Here is a 15899-nt window from a genome sequence, read left to right as displayed (position 1 = left end):
AGTGTGTGTGGGCGTGTGGGCCAGAGAGAGAGAGAGAGAGAGAGTGTGCTTGTGTACGGTGGAACTGAAACGGATGTGTCATCTACAGCACATCCACATTTTCAAGCAGCCACTGCACATTTTGGATTATTTTTGGACTATATACAAAGTTCCCACCATAATCATCTAAAAATTCCATGACTTTTCAGAACTAAGTCGAAGCACTTGAGCTGCCTAATGTCCCACCATCTAAACATAAAGTCATTAACAAAGCCAATAAATGCATTCATTAGGTAATATTTCTATGTCAACGTACTTGGGTGGTATTCATATGAACTCTGTATCTTATAGCATTAAGGAGCTATAGTAGTTTCAGGAAAATCAGTTTGTCCTCATTAATATGCAAATAGCTGCAGCAAGGTGTTCCAAAATCTAATCAGATCATCTGCACTGTAGGGGTTAGTATTCTATTATGTATTGATATTGAGTTCACAAAAATGTGTCTACTCACAGACAGACAGGCAGAAAGACAGACAGACAGACAGACAGACAGACAGACAGACAGACAGACAGACTATGTGCCATGGTGGAGGGACATAAAATATTCTGCCTTCCCTTCCTGGTTTGTTAATGTTGGGGCAAACAGTCTGGTTTCCGCTCCCTCTACCTCCATCCAATGTAATGAACGTGTGAAAAAAGTTTCCCGTAAAGTGAAGTTTGTGAAATGGCCCCCGATATTTCCTGACTCCCCCAGAGAAATCTACCTCATTCCCTGACTTTCTCTGTCTGGAATACATCTTCCGGTGGGAACCCGGTGTACAGTAAAATACTTCGTTTTTTTTTTTTTTTAAACAGTGTGGTGAAAGGATGAAAAATCTCTTCTTCAAAAGTAGCCGATTTCTTTTCATTTTCTTGTTTGATTCATGCACCTTAAAAGGAGCTTGCAAGGCTGTGACAGACCCCCCCCCCCCTCCCCCATTCATCAACACACACCGCACTTTGAAGTAATGCAATATGTGCTGTTCCCGACTAGACAAAGTGATTTGTTGGGAAAAAAAAAAAAAAGACAAAACGGCAAATTCTTTTGAAGAGTAAGAGCCGTGGCAGAAGTCCCACATCTAGCATTCATCTTGCATACTGTTGTTCTTCCACTAGTGCAGCCTACTGTTCCTGCCGTGGTGTAATATAGAGCTGTAACAAGCGGTGAGCATCCATCACTACATCCAATTTTCCAACAGTTCCTCTTCGGGGGCAGAGCGAGAGCAATTAACTTTTACATGCAATAGGCAAAGAGGTGCATGTGTCTCTCAGTGTGTGTGTGTGTGTGTGTGTGTGTGTGTGTGTGTGTACCTGTGATGGAGGAGTCGTTCTTTTCGCTGTGGCAGTCCTCCTGTCCGTCTGCGTTCTGCTGCGTGTGCTGCAGACTGAGTTTGTGGCAAACCTCGAACGCCTGGCCCACCGTCCGCACGATGCGCATGGCCTGGCTCTGTGGGAGAGGAGGGGGGGGGGGGGGGGGGGGGGAAGAAAGAGTTAAGACGGGTAATCCTTGGGATACTGCACTGCACTTCCCTGTCAATCAAACAGTGTGTCCAGCACTGAGACGTCTTTTTCCTTGGATTTTTTCTGTTGATGCAGTTTGAGTTTCTCTTTTCTTTGTCTGTTCAGCCATGGTGGCTATCACTGCTCATGCTACCCAGTTCTTCTTCTTCTGTTTATTCCAAACAAACCGGAAATGTAAAACGCATCACTTCCCCGGTCACTCCTGTTTTTTTTTTTCCCCAGGAAAGCGCTACCAGACGCCGGGTGTTTAGAACAGCCAATGTAAAAGCTGTAAAAGCAAAACGTATGAACATTTCACAGAATTTCTATTTTTGCTTCAGTGGAGTAGAGCTGGGGGTTTGGCAGCATGTGTTGTCTGCTTATCTCGCCCCTCTCTCGCCGCGTGCACTGCTCTGAAAAAGGCAGGTCAGGTGAAAACAACGGGGGGGGGGGGGGGGGGGGGGGGGGGGCGACTTGGGTCCGCTATCAGCCCCTCTCATGTCCAGTTTGTCACACAGTAGAGAGGCCGGGAGGAGGAGGAGAGGCAGCAAAGATTTCGTTTCAGAGCGCCGAAGCCTAACCTCCCAGACACTATTCATCTCGGCTGAACGAGCAAAGACAGCCGCAGAACATTATTAAAGCGCGGCCAAAATACGAGAACAGTAGAAGGATCCCGACTCCGGAACAGTATCAAGACTTGCCCGAGACACGGCACCGGTGCCGGAATGTTATTTGGCCTCGGGTCCAGTATCGGGACAGTAATACACTTTATTCATTTGGGTGTCAGACTTAAAAAAAAAAAAATGAGTCTGGGTTTGGATAGGCCTGAGGTGCTACTGGGCTCCAGATCCCAGAGTGCTATAAGCCTTGGCCTCAGTCCAGAAAGCTTTTTGGGCTTTGGGCTGAGAAAACTCCCTGCACACTCTCTTTCACTTCCCTTACGGTACGGAGGTTTGTTCACACTACCGCATTTCTTTATTTTCACTAATCAGAAACGCTGCCTCAACCGCATTTTGTGCTGATGATTTTTCCACAGTGACTAGGCAGTAAACAGTCCTTAAGGTCCAGCTCTGAAACAACAGCCAGTGTTGCTCCATGCTGACTCTTCATGATCAGAGTAACAGCAACTTTCCAACAAGAACGACTGGATGTTGCTGTTGCCCTAACCTGTGAGCTGCCTGCACAGCATGGAACCCCAAATCCTCTTTGCTGTGTTGACATCATGTGGTCACCTCTAAAAAGTTTTAACTTGAGAAACTTTAGAAAACTTCCAAACCCACCTATGTCCATTCAATTCCTGGGGACAAAGAGTATCAATGAGTGATGACTGACGATATAAATACGCTAAATTATTAGATCTAGGTCACCAAACTATCAGCTTACATTAGTCCTGAATGCTCCACTGATTATATATTTTTTAGATATGGCTTCCAAAAACATTTCACATACTTCAAATCTTTATATTTATTTCATATTTTCAAATTTGGACTAACTTAGGCTAAAAGGGGCACAATGCACAACTTTCAGGCCCGTTATAGCCACAATTTGGCTGTCAAAACTGATTTTCAAGACCAGAAGGCGACTTGGATCTGACCAGAGACCAGCAACGCCCGAGAGAATCGAGCACAAGGCAAGGGAAGAAAATAAAGCAGCAAGTAACCGAGCTCCAGGTGTGTTTTGGTCCAGTGTTGCAGTAGCATGGGAATTCAAACTCACTGAGGAAAACTCATTCTTTGAGGTGGTTTCCGGTCTTTTAGTGACATGAAATCACCTATATTTGAGAAGCCAAATATGAAATTTCATATCAGGGAGTTGGTCAAGGGTCTCCGGATTTGTCTGTCTGTTGTCACTGTTACGCTATCTCCCTCTTTCTCTATAACTCTCACCTTTTCTCTCTTTCTCTGACTGCTCTTAACGGATTTCTCTGCCTCACTGCCATTTCGCCCCTTTTCTAATTTTCCAGAAACAAGTGTCAATATCTTGGAACAAGGTGGATAAGGCAGATCGCTCCACTGTTGTCAAGATAAGATGAGACACACTGTGTTGTCCCTGGAGGGGAAATTGGTCTAGGACTTAAAAGAAACATCAAAACAGGCTTTTTAGATATCTATATGTCTGACCACTGACTCCTCATATGCATAAACACACAAATCTCTCATTGGCAGAATTTTCACGAATTTTCAAGAATGTAAATGTCTGCTAGGTTATGTGTAGGTGTTTTCTGTTTTCTGCACTACCCATCTTTCTCTCTTGTCTTTTCCTCCCTCGCTTCCTCTCCAGACCCCCCCCCATCATCATCATCCCGCTCTCTCTCCTTCGACACCTCCTCCATCTCTCTATTATCCTCCTCTCCGTGGACCCCTCCATTGGGTTTTTTTTTTTTTTTTTTCCCCCATCCCACACCATGTCTTCTTGCCTGGCGGTAAATGCGTGTGTTTTCCTGAGAGTCTGCTTTCCAGAGGCGGGCTGTACAGGGGGGGGATGAGAGCAGATGCCTGGGTTATTGTATACAGTGCAAACGCCCACGCTCCGGGCTCCCCTGACTCATAGGCCGGCTGATTAGAAAACACACACTCAAAAACACTGCTGTGCGGTTTATCTCTCTTGCTCCCCCTCCCCTGTATGTGTATCTGGCTCTGTCTCAGTTAAATCTCTTTACTGGCATGACTCTTGATCAGCGAGCCTATACAAAATGTCAATTTCCAACAACCTCCAAGAGCAGTGGATACATTCACAACCATATTGAGACTATTATTTGGTTTGAATACATGTACTATACAATATAATCACCAATAGAGGGCTTTCAGGTGATGTAACACACCCACTGCCACTGTCATTGCCACTGACACATCTGCTCAATTGTGTGTTTAGATAAACCGAAGCTAACAACCAGCTGTTTGTTCAGTTTACCTGAGCTGACTCTTCTCAAAGTCAGTGAGTAAAGACTAAGACCAGAGGGCCGAGGGCTAAAGACATGAGTTTCTTGTGTAACAGACACCTACAGTTGGAAATAAATCTACCTTATTAGACTATTCCCTTTTTACTTATACCTTACTGCATGGTAGGGATGGAGAGTGGACTCCAAAAGAGTCGATTCTCGATTCCATTATGTCGATTCTGAGAATCAATTCTACTAAGAAACGGAATTGGAGTCGACTCCTGCTGCAATCTTGACTCCAAACTCTGGAATCGAGGAAAACGTTTCATTTGAACAAATTTGTAATTAAGTCATTTTGATTTAGTCCTATCTGTACTAATCTGTGTTTGATTGCCTCAGTCTGATCCATTTCATAACAAGTGGGGAGGGTGGAGGGAGAAGCTCAAGGCTCATTGGTTGAATGCCAACGGGCGTAAAACTTACATTTTTGCGTCGATTTTCATTTGGGATCGGAATCGATTTAGAACAGATTCCATCAGTTCCATTACAAGGAGTCAGAATCCATCCATCCCTGCTGAATGGATCCACAGCCACACCACAGCAATCTTTTCAGCATTTCTCTCTTTCTACTCTAGTTGTTATATATTTAGACGTTACCTGCACCACAGCCGGTTCTCCAGTGGACCGCCGTGATGGAGCCAGCAGCGGTTGATAGGAGATTTGTGACACATCTGCACAGCCGGTCTATATCTCTAATAATGTGAAACAGTTCTCAAGTTGGACATCTCTCACCATCTCTGTCTGCACTCTCCAATTCTCTCCTCTTTCTCCCCATCACTCTTCCGCTAAGTCAATTCAACTGAATAAATGCACCGCCTCTCTCTCTCTCTCTCTCTGTCCTCTCTGTATTGCAAGCTGCCAGTAATCTGGATGCCAGCAACAGGGCATCCCCTCTCAGCGGCTATACGATGAAGCCTAATCAAAAGCCTCTCCACATTATTTATCCCCGATTACCCGCGGAGGGCTTTGCCGGGCGCTTTCGGCATCCTCTCAGAAAGCGGAAAAAAGCCTGGCGCCGGCAGAGAGGAAGGGACAAAGGGGAATATAATGCAATCGAGTAAAAAAAAAAAAAAAAAAAAAAAAAGCGGGGGTAAACAAGAAGGGGAGGACAGCAGGGGAGTTTAGTTCTGATTAAAGCCTTCCCCCCCCTCCTCTCTCCTCTGTTTGCAAGCTCCTTCATCCCTCTTTCTCTTCTCCCCCCTGTGTTTACACGTTCGCTCCATCCCTCCATCGCACCTTCCGCAGCCATCGCACGGGTGTACACAGGGTGTTTGTAGCGCAGCGGAGGGATTTACAACAAACGCTACCGCATATTTATCCCGCTCTCCTTTCATTAACTGTCGTTCCAGCAGGTGTGCCGTCTGACCCGGATGAAAGTTAGACAATTGTTTGATTTCCAGTCGGGGGGGGGGGGGGGGGGAATCTGTACCGGCGACTGCCTGATCACCGGCTAACCCGCTCCGATCATTAGGCCACCGCCGGCCCCCCGATGCTCATCAAACGCTTTTGATTGCCTCAAGGAAATGAATGGGACTGCAGGGAGGAATAACAATTGTGTACTGAGGCAGATTTTATCAGAGCAAAACAAGTACTAATCGATGGATGGGCTGTGTGTGAAATAAGTGGGGTGTAATGAACTCATGATGCCTCGGTGACTCTTCTGAACCATTAGCTCGCTTTGCAGGCCGCGTACAGAGCGGGGGTGTATCATACAAACACACACACACACACACACTTGTACTTCTATCCTGTTGACTACATAATCTACCTCACCATAGGGCTGGGCGATAATTCAATATTATCGTTTATCGTCTTTCGGTGGAATCATATCGTGATGATATGAAGATATTTTAATATCGTGACACACATTTCTGCTGTCTAAATTGATGACAAGCAAATTTTACTTAAAAACTCTCATAAAATGAGGTATGGTAGGAATATTATATTTGAATATTTCTGTTTTGTTTGACATCACACCTAACATTACCATTCGGTTCAATGAGATGAACATTAATTTGAGTATTTAACGTGATTTTGCATACATGAACCATATTGTGATATATATCGATTGAGAAAAATCCTGATTATCATGATATTGATTTCAACCATATCGCCCAGCCCCAAGTGAGGGTACATCATACAAACACACACACTTGTACTTCTATCCTTATGAGGACCTGTTGACTACATAATCTACCTCATCATAATTCTAATCTCAACCCTAAACCCAAACCTCACCCCTTGAAGGAGTGCGGATGGGACAAAATTACCTCACTTAACAAAAATCACCTCCCTAACTGGTTCTCACAAGGACAGAAGTACAAAAAACACACACACACACACACTCTCCCTCCCACTTGTGTTGGGGACACATTCACTGTGTACAGTCAATAAGCCGACAAAGGTGGCACAAAAGTGAAGGAGACAGTCAATCGGCGGGGTCCATTGTCATAATGACTGGCTGAGCCTGTGTAATTGCCGCTCCTTTGTGCTGGCACGGGGCATTTTGCCTGCCAATTAGCGGGCATTACGGCTGCGGGTTCCCAGACGGTCGTTAGCGCCGACGAGGCTCAGGTGCGACCGTGACTTCACCGAGGACTGAGCAGTGAGCGAGGAGTGGAGAGAGAGAGACGCTGGAGCGGTAGAGGGCGAGAGACCTAGGTGGAGATTGCCCGTGTTTACATCTCCGTACTAACATCTGTGTGTCAGTAAAGCAACAATATGAAGTATAACGTAATAACAAGTACACGCACATTTGTATGCAACAAGTTCAGCTTCATTGTAAGTATACCGCTTCCTTAACAGAGACCTAGAGAGAGAGCGAGAGAGCTATAGTGAAAGGAAAAAAAGAAAGCTGAAGACAGAGGGCTCATTAAACTGAGATAGGGTTATTATATGAGAAGTGTTGAAAGGCTATAAGCCCAATGGTCTTAAACAGGCCGCGTCCAGAGCGATATGAGCAAAGTGCATGTCCTTATTATCAGCGTGTCTGGAAATAGCCTTATGCCATTTTACATCAGCGCCCTTCAATGTCAACGCTCATTGGTCCCTGGTTGGGAGGCAGAGGCCTGCTCCTGGAGCTTCACCTGGGCACACTATATTTGAACACATCCGCTTTGGGATATAAATCCCCCACACATCGAGTAAAATACCGCTAGAAGTGGGCTTGATTTATCTCGCCGGTCACTCAAGCCAAAGCGGATATATCACGGGCAAGGTAAGACAAATCAATACCAAGATAAATCAACCACCGCTCATGTCGAAGAGTAAAGTAAGAACGTATTCCATGATTATTTTGTCCAGACTGCACGACAAAAGCGCTAAATAAATCAAGTTTTTCATTTGTGTTTGGCTGAAGAAGTTGGAGCACTGCTGCCCAAATGTTGAGCCGCATCCAACTTTTCCCTCTGACAAGACTGAGTTGCTCGGCTCAAACAAAGCAATAGTTACAGCTCTAGTTCAGTGAATGTCTTTGTTGTGAAAATACTGTCTTTCCAAGTCAGAGAGCTAAGCAAGGTCTGATGAACTGTACAAGCAAAAAGCTCGTAGAAGGAAGTGCCTATGAGAGCAATCTAGCTTGGCGATTGGTCAATCTTACAGCCAATCATACAAGGTTTGACTTTTCCCAAAGGTGTGAGGGATTAGCCTGCTAGATCTGTCCAACTTTGTCATCTGATATGGATACAGCTGCCTAAACTTTAGCAAGAAATACAATACCAAATCAAACAAGATTCTGTCCAGTCCCACGCTGCACTCCCCTTTAACACCAATGTCAAAATTCTCCTTTTCCTGTCTCTTTCCTTCTGAGGCTGTCATAAATCCTCCTGTTCCGACAATAAAAATGACATATTTGTCTTCTCTACTGCCACATATTTTATGGTTTTCGAGGAATAAATGCATAGGAAGGCCTGACTTTTGAACCCTGTTCGCTACCCTAACAAAGATGACAATCTTTGACGATTTTGGTTTTGCATGACGAGTTGGACCTGCTGTCTCCGTTAGAGCCTTCAGCAAAGGCAGTCTACTGGGTTTTACATAAGCTGTCTGCTCCAAACCACGCAATCCCAGGTTTTACCGTGGGTGCAGAAAGTGGAGCTGTGCGAGGTGCATTGGAAATTCTTCTTGCTGTTCTGTGGCGGACTTGAGGAGTCTCAGGTGTCTGTTCATACTCTGATTAACAAGAATATCCCCGATCATCTTCATCCCAAAACCATTTCACTGTCACTACTGCTCTAAAAGGTATGTGCATCCTCGAATTACTATGGCCACAAATGGCCTTTAAAGCCCAAATATTTAGGAAAAGTCTTGGAAGGATGAGACCAGAGACAGTGTGAAATTTCGATTTCAAATCTCAACGAGCAATGGTGACAGCCCATGGCTTTTCTAGCGTTCCGCTCAGTTTCTATGTGACAGTGAATAAAAAATTGCCGAGGGTGAAGATTCACAGCTAAGGTTTGAGAGTCATAGTCAAAGTTGAATTTTCACAATAAGACAATTTACTTCATTTAATTAGTTATACTGCCCAATAAAGAACAGACATCATTTTCCTCGAGTGTCGCAAACCTTGACAAAATGATCCCTGACTAACTGACCTCAATTTGCCTCTTGATCATTTGTGCCATGGTAAAAATACAAGATGTGATAAGATGTTAAAAATAATGGAGATAAATTTTACTGAAACCCACATTACATGTTCCAATTCACTGTGAATGGAGCTGAAGATCTTGATTTGATTTATGATCAAGGACAGACCACTGTGTAAATCCTTAAATCCGAGTGGAATTCTGCTTTACACTAGATATCACTCAACCTGATGAAAACAGAACAAAAAACATCTGATGCTGGATCAGCGTCAGGGGGAGTTATCGTCATCTTTACAATCTGCTGCAAGTCTATGAACCTGAAATGATTGGACTTACAAGGCCGTAACCGCCGCTGAGGACACCAAGGTCATGGCCGTCTACATTTTTTATGTTTTTCTTTTTTTTTTTTTTCCAAGAAGCACAATAGAGAATTGTGCCTCAGTTTATAATAGTGACATTTTCAAACTGAACAATATGTGACTGTAGCCTCTATACTGCGACAAATGTTGCTATAGAGAGCTGAAGCTGAAGAGGGATGGGGCTACTTCAGCGTTCAGCATGGTTGGGAATGAGAGAGTTCTGGCCAGCAGAGAATGTTTTTTTACTCACTAGTACTTGAAGTCCTCAAATTGGATTATGCCTGATGGTGGAGCTTTACCCAAGTGCAGTGGTGTTACTTTTTCCTTAAATATGTTATCTAGCCTCGGCTTATATTCGATGAATTTCAATCTTTAGTGCTACAGCTCATTTGCAGTTCATTTAGGCTGGGGATGAATGATGTTTGTCTGACATTTTCTCGAATCAGAGCCTAATCCAAAGTCAATGAATCGAGTCCTCACAGCCAAGAAAAAAGTGGTATCTGAGATCATTTTCCACTGTGCTAAAATATATATATATAAATCCCAAAATTGAGCAAGGAATATGTGTACATAAGGCAGACCACATGCTGAAAAATATAACTTTTTTTTTTTTTTTTAAATTGGGCCATTTTTTTCAGTGTTGGCTCTGAAGGGAAAATAAAATGCTAAGTCTAATTCAGAAAAGACATATTGTTGAGTGTGTGCTTTCCCTTATCTATGTACGCATCCTAATCCAAAGTCAGCACTTGCACCTCAGAAGTCAAGAAAACACACACTTGAGTCTCATGACCTTGGTAATTTTTGTGATTACGGCCCGCCACACTGCAAACTAGCAGACACTGAATGACAGTATATAGTTGGAGGGCATCCACCCATGGAGAGAGATCCATTAACACTTGAGGCAATAACCATATCTCTCTCTCATTAACCAGCTGTAGACGGCAGATGAATCTTTATCGCTCTCATTATCGGGGTTGAAGATCTCATGTCACTGATACAGCTTGAAAATCTTGAAAAAGACTCTGGATGAAAAAACTGGGCATTTTTCCCCATTGACGCCCATTCATTTTTTCTTTCTTTTTGTTTTTTTTAATCGTAGTAATAGTGTTGTGGAACTTCTCCTAGCACAAGAATCGTGTCACCTATCAGTACAATTAAAAAAAAAAAAAAAAAGTGATGTCCATGCGGTGTAGTCTATTATCAGGTTTAAAAGGCCGTATCCAGGTTTTACGCCGGCATCTTTATCTTAATGTGTGTCTCTGTTCACGCTTGGCTTGTTAATGTGGTACCGCCTCATTGGTGAAGATATAGGATAAAGATTAGAGGGAGGATGGAATGATGTCCCGGCTGTGAGGCAAATACAACACATGACAAGTATACTAATACACGCTATGGTCTACGGCCGGGCTGGTTTCACTATACGCACGCACATATTGTGCTGCCAAATTAGTTCACAAGAGATTAATTTGGGAATTCTGGAGTAAAATCTACGCAAAATACTTCTGATACCCATAAATACCCACTGATGTGAAAGTGTAAGATTCTGAGAGGAGGAAAATTTTACTTACTTGGGCTATATTGTCTCACTGGGAAAAAAGGACATAAAAAATTTTGTAGCACAAGAAAATGTTCAAAACTTCAAGAGGGTTGGCAGCCGATTTGTATTACCTAACCTACCATGACTATAGTGCAACAGAACTACTGTCTACATGAGCCATTGCATTTTCCATAACCCTTCCCATCTGTAGAAACATATCGCTTGCTCATACTCAACATAAAAGCAGCAGAGCACAACGTACAAATGTGTTAAGATTTGAATAGAAAGCTCCGCTACGCAACTCTGCACACTGGCGGCCCCAAATGGCAGTGAGAGGCAACTGTTCTTTGAATTTGGAGGACTTCATTACCCAGAAATCCTGTAAGGTGATGTCAGTGAACTACATGTCTTCTTCTCAGTGTGTGGTGGAGGTGGAGGAGGTGAAGAGGTTCTGCCATCGTTGGTGAGTCCAGCTTTCTCTCACTCACTCACTGCTGTTTAAGAGACACTGTTGGATTTCGCTCTCAAGTTTTTATTCTTATATGTATGTGTAATAAAATGTGTGATCTTTGCCATGGAAAACATGCGGTGAAATGATTTTGCTAGGTCAGCATGGGTCTGTTTCACACGCACAAGGCCGTACAAACACATAAACTTACTATTAAATTCACCAAAGGGTTGTTAAGCCTTGAGACAACTGAGACATGGATTGTGCAGAAGGAGGTGCAACTCAATACGAGATAGGCAATCCTAATATTTTGCTTCTTCAGTGTGTAGGCATATGCTGTTTTATTGTATATTATTACACTTTGTTAAAGGAGGGGTATCATTTGCTTTTTCAGCAATTCTATATAATTACCTGGTGTCTATAAAATACATCTGTTAAGTTTTTTTCAGTAAAAATAGTTTAGTTATAGCTTTAGCTATTCACTTCCCAGTGTTTGTTTCCCACCTACAAGAAAATAGGTTGTTTTACATAAGCAGCTTCTTATGCTAATGAGCTACTGCTCTGATTGGCTCGCCATTCTGGAAGGCCCGCCCTCCTCTTAGCGCTGATGGGTTGATTTCAGACAGTCCAGTGTCTACATAGATACTGGAGCAAAATCTGACTGGCTTGTTTTATAGTTGCTAACTGTGGGGAAATGGCATAGCAATATGATTCAATTTTTTTACTGCGATTACTTCACACCTCCAAGTACCAAAATCACCATAAATACTAAGAATTGCCACATCCAAGCATACCTCCCTTCAATGTTCAATTGGCTCAGATCCACTCTGAGCCACTTTTTCACTCTCTTACCTAAAACAGCCTCTTTCAAAGCAAAGATGGACAAAATGCACTCAATTTAGGGGATTATAGACATTTTCTAAGGCCAAAACAAACATACACACAGACACACACACAACACACACACACACACACACACACTCAGTGACCGCTCAGCCCAGGCAGTGTTGTCTACTCTGATGAATACCCCCTGGTCTATCACTCTCACTTCAAGTGTACTCAATGGAGGCCGGGTCATTCATTAGCCTCCTTTAAACAGTCGATTGGAGGAAGACGTAAAAGAGAGAGGAGAAAAAGAAAGAAAGAAAGAGAGAAAGAACGAGAAAGAAACAGACAGTCTGTCTTGGTGTTAGAACAGATAGGGCAGTAAAGCCTTTTTATGCCAGTGTGATTTAAAGCGAAGCCAGTCTTTCACTGCTGGTAGTTAAGAGGGAAATAAAGTCTGCTTAATCTTCTCCTTACACTGGGAAACCTTCCGCACGTCAAAACACACTCGCACACACTACTTTGGATGACATTTTCATTTCATGTCTGAGATATATACATATATATGCATACATTTTTCATTATGCCAAGAATTTTACGTTCTCTTTTCTTGTCTTGTTGGTATTGTTCCGTCTCGCTCCCTCCCGCTCTCTCGTCTCCTATCTTTCTCCTCTCTCTGCTCTCTCTCTTCTTCTGCGGTCTGCAAGTGTGATTTCCAAGGTTTTACAATAGCGGAGGGGAGAGTTTATTCATTCTTGTGCGGTGTGAAAAACAACTTCCACAGAGGCCACGACTTAGTAAAGTGTGCGCATGAGCTACTAAAACATGGCCGCCATTTAGTTAAAGTAACATTTCTATCATTTCTGATGGTAGAGACGGAGATTGAGACCTTGGATTGAAATACCACAAATTATTGGAGTCACCTTTTTCGCATTCATTGTGCTGAGTTGAGTGTTTTCATATCAGTACGTACATTAAGTTATCCTCTGCTACATGTCGCCTTGCAAACTTTATTTTCACATCTGTTGCTTTTTATTTGGGCCGTTTTTGTTAGTTGGGACAGCAGTTCATTTCAAGCTAGGTTCGACACCATAAAGTTTGCATTTTAAAAATAATGAAAAACAAGTAAATGTTCAAAAATCTAATTACATTCTGCATACTTTGCAAAATGTTTGGGGAAATGTAAACTAGTCAGCATTAAATGGGCTATAACTCTATAACTCTTGCCCGCATCTCTCTATCACCACTATGCTCTAAAGCACACTGTATGACTGTACACACACACACACACACACACACACACACACACACACACACACACACACAAAGTGCTTTCCTGCCTAATGGCCTCAGGGCCAAACTTGCCCCAGAGAATCTTGGTATGCTTCACTTTCCATTCTGCCTTCTCGCTGGGATGTGTGTGTGTGTGTGTGTGTGCGCGTGTGTGTGTCAGTGTCTGTCTGTCTATAAGAGATAATGAGGCAGTGTGTGATTCAACCAGCCAACCCCTGAACTTAAGCGCCAGTCCTGTGAATTGGCAGCTAAAGTGGAAAACCGGGAGCACAATCTCTAAGTAATTCTGTCGCACATCTGGGCTCTGTTGCCGAGCTCCCCGGCAACTCAACCACTCAAAAACTTGACAATTCAAGATACTTCGCCCCCCCCCAAACCTTCACCGTGACAGGCACACAATGTCGAGAGAGAGAGAGAGAGAGAGAGAGAGAGACGATTGTACTGCTGGATGGCAATGTGTCTCCTCATCAGGGAGTCGGGATATGACTCAGACAAAGACAGTGATTTAAGAGAGTGGGAGGGATCGCCTTAACTACTACAAGACTTTGCAGAGAGTGAAAAGATTGGATAATGATACACTTAACCACTGGCTTCCACAGATGGTTTTCATCTTGTCATTGTACAGGAACACAGTCTGACAATGAGTTGGATCTCGCAAATCTTCCACACAAAGTCGTTTACTAATGCGACACGGAGACAAAGCGGACATGGAGGCGGAACATTCTTTTCTTTTCACGCTTCCTGCACATTTTTCCTGCTCTTGTTCTCATTGGCGATTCTTAAAGCTGTTTGACCAGCTCACACTACAGGAGAACGCCAAGTCTTGCCCAGCTTGGAGTCTGAAAATGTTTGTTTGAAATAAAGGCGATGGCCCTGAGTGGATCAAGAGGCAACAGATTAAAGTCTTTAAGCCTCACACACACACTACAAGATCATCTGTGCGACCGCCCCAAACTAGCGCAGACTCCGTCCAGTGTAACCGGGCTAGTAATTGTGTAGTGTGTCCCTGGCATTTATTAGGTAACAATCAAATGTCAAACGCTTTATGAGAAATCCACTAGGAGTTTCATATCTCAGACGGAGATATTCTGGGGTTTTGGCATCTAATCTAGGGTTTGGCATTTGTGCCTAAACCCAACTGGACCCAAATGGACCCAATGGGCTAAAGGTCAGGCCGAATTTCCCCCAGTTGATAACCCGAGACTAGCAATAAGATACACCCATTGGGCTCGATTGGGGTTCAGAAAGAAGTCTTTAGGGTTCAAGTCAGGACAAGTTCAAATTGTCAGGCCAGAGGGGGTGCGGGGGGTTGTTTTTCAGACAGGGCTTCTCTGGCCTTGTGTGTCTAAAGGGCAGAGCGGTGTCAGCAAGTATCCCCATGAATTCCAATGTGTCCCCTCTACCTCTGTATCGTCTGGGTGACAACACCGTCTAGCAGAGTGGTTCTCAACCATGTGCTACTGAGACCCAAGCCCTTTGAAGCCCTTAATAACAGCTACAAAAGGGCACAAATAGGAGTCCTCCTAGTCCTGCTGTCATCCTACACCCTGAACTGTGTGTAGAGGATACTGGAGCTTTCTTCAAGAGGGAAAGCCTCCAGTTCTGTGAGGGATGAAGGAGGTAGAAATCTACTTCCCATAAAGGTTCGGTGAGAAAGGGCTTTGCAACGTCCACATTACGTCCCCCAACCTTAGTCCCTCAATGAGAACAAGGAAAGCAACTCTATCATATCGAGGCTAGGCCTACAGTAAACAATGCATGAAAAAGAATATTCAATAAATAAAGTCAAAACAACCGAGCTCCGACCAAGCTTCAGTGTCCCGACCTGGACGCCAGATGTTAAGAACGCTCTCTTGCTCACCTTCTTCTTGGACTTGAAGACATTGCAGCGGAAGACGTTGCTCTGTCCATCTCTGGCGATGTAGCTGAAGATCTTCAGGTCCTGGGAGTCATGAGACACGTAGAATATCCTGGAAGACAAAATACAAATAGATCAGAAACCAAAAAATACATCAAGAGACGTACACTCTCGACCCAAAATGGGCAATGGGACTGTTTTCACCCATAATGTTTTATGAGTTTCACTCCCAAGAGACCGAATTTTCGGAAGTTAGGGTTCCAAGCTGAAGAAAGTTTGAAGAACCCCTGATACGGGACGGCAGGGAGTCATTATATAGGATATTCTGCAGGGGGAAAGAGTAGGCCAAAAAAAACACAATCCCAAAAATTTTACATTTCAGAAATTGAGAAAAAAAAAACCTATCCTCTGTGGTGCTCATGCATTTCTGAATAATTCCCATGGGCCCTTAGGACAGGAAAATCACTGACACACGGCCATAGACGGCCATGTCAACTTTTAATCCAAGCAAAAAAAGACAGAAACACACAATTAGAAGAT

General features: G+C 43.6%; 1 protein-coding gene across 1 annotated transcript in view; it reads right to left on the bottom strand.

Moving 5' to 3' along the window:
• Positions 1-15471, bottom strand: part of LOC139645690 (carboxyl-terminal PDZ ligand of neuronal nitric oxide synthase protein-like) — a 45703-nt gene extending 30232 nt beyond the window's left edge. Inside the window, exons 1-2 of the mRNA XM_071521477.1 lie at positions 15363-15471; positions 1330-1465 (exon numbers count right to left, since the gene is read on the bottom strand). Coding sequence (XP_071377578.1) covers positions 1330-1456 — 127 coding nt within the window. The 5' untranslated portion in view covers positions 1457-1465; positions 15363-15471. The remainder of the gene's footprint in view (positions 1-1329; positions 1466-15362) is intronic.
• Positions 15472-15899: the final 428 nt, after the last annotated feature.

The sequence above is a fragment of the Centroberyx affinis genome, unplaced genomic scaffold (genome assembly GCF_046629955.1).
Source record: "Centroberyx affinis isolate AG114_WGS23_722 - 3 ecotype Tasmania unplaced genomic scaffold, CSIRO-AGI_Caff_v1 ptg000892l_1, whole genome shotgun sequence".
Lineage (NCBI taxonomy): Eukaryota > Metazoa > Chordata > Actinopteri > Beryciformes > Berycidae > Centroberyx > Centroberyx affinis.
This window is presented reverse-complemented; position numbering and strand designations above follow the sequence as displayed.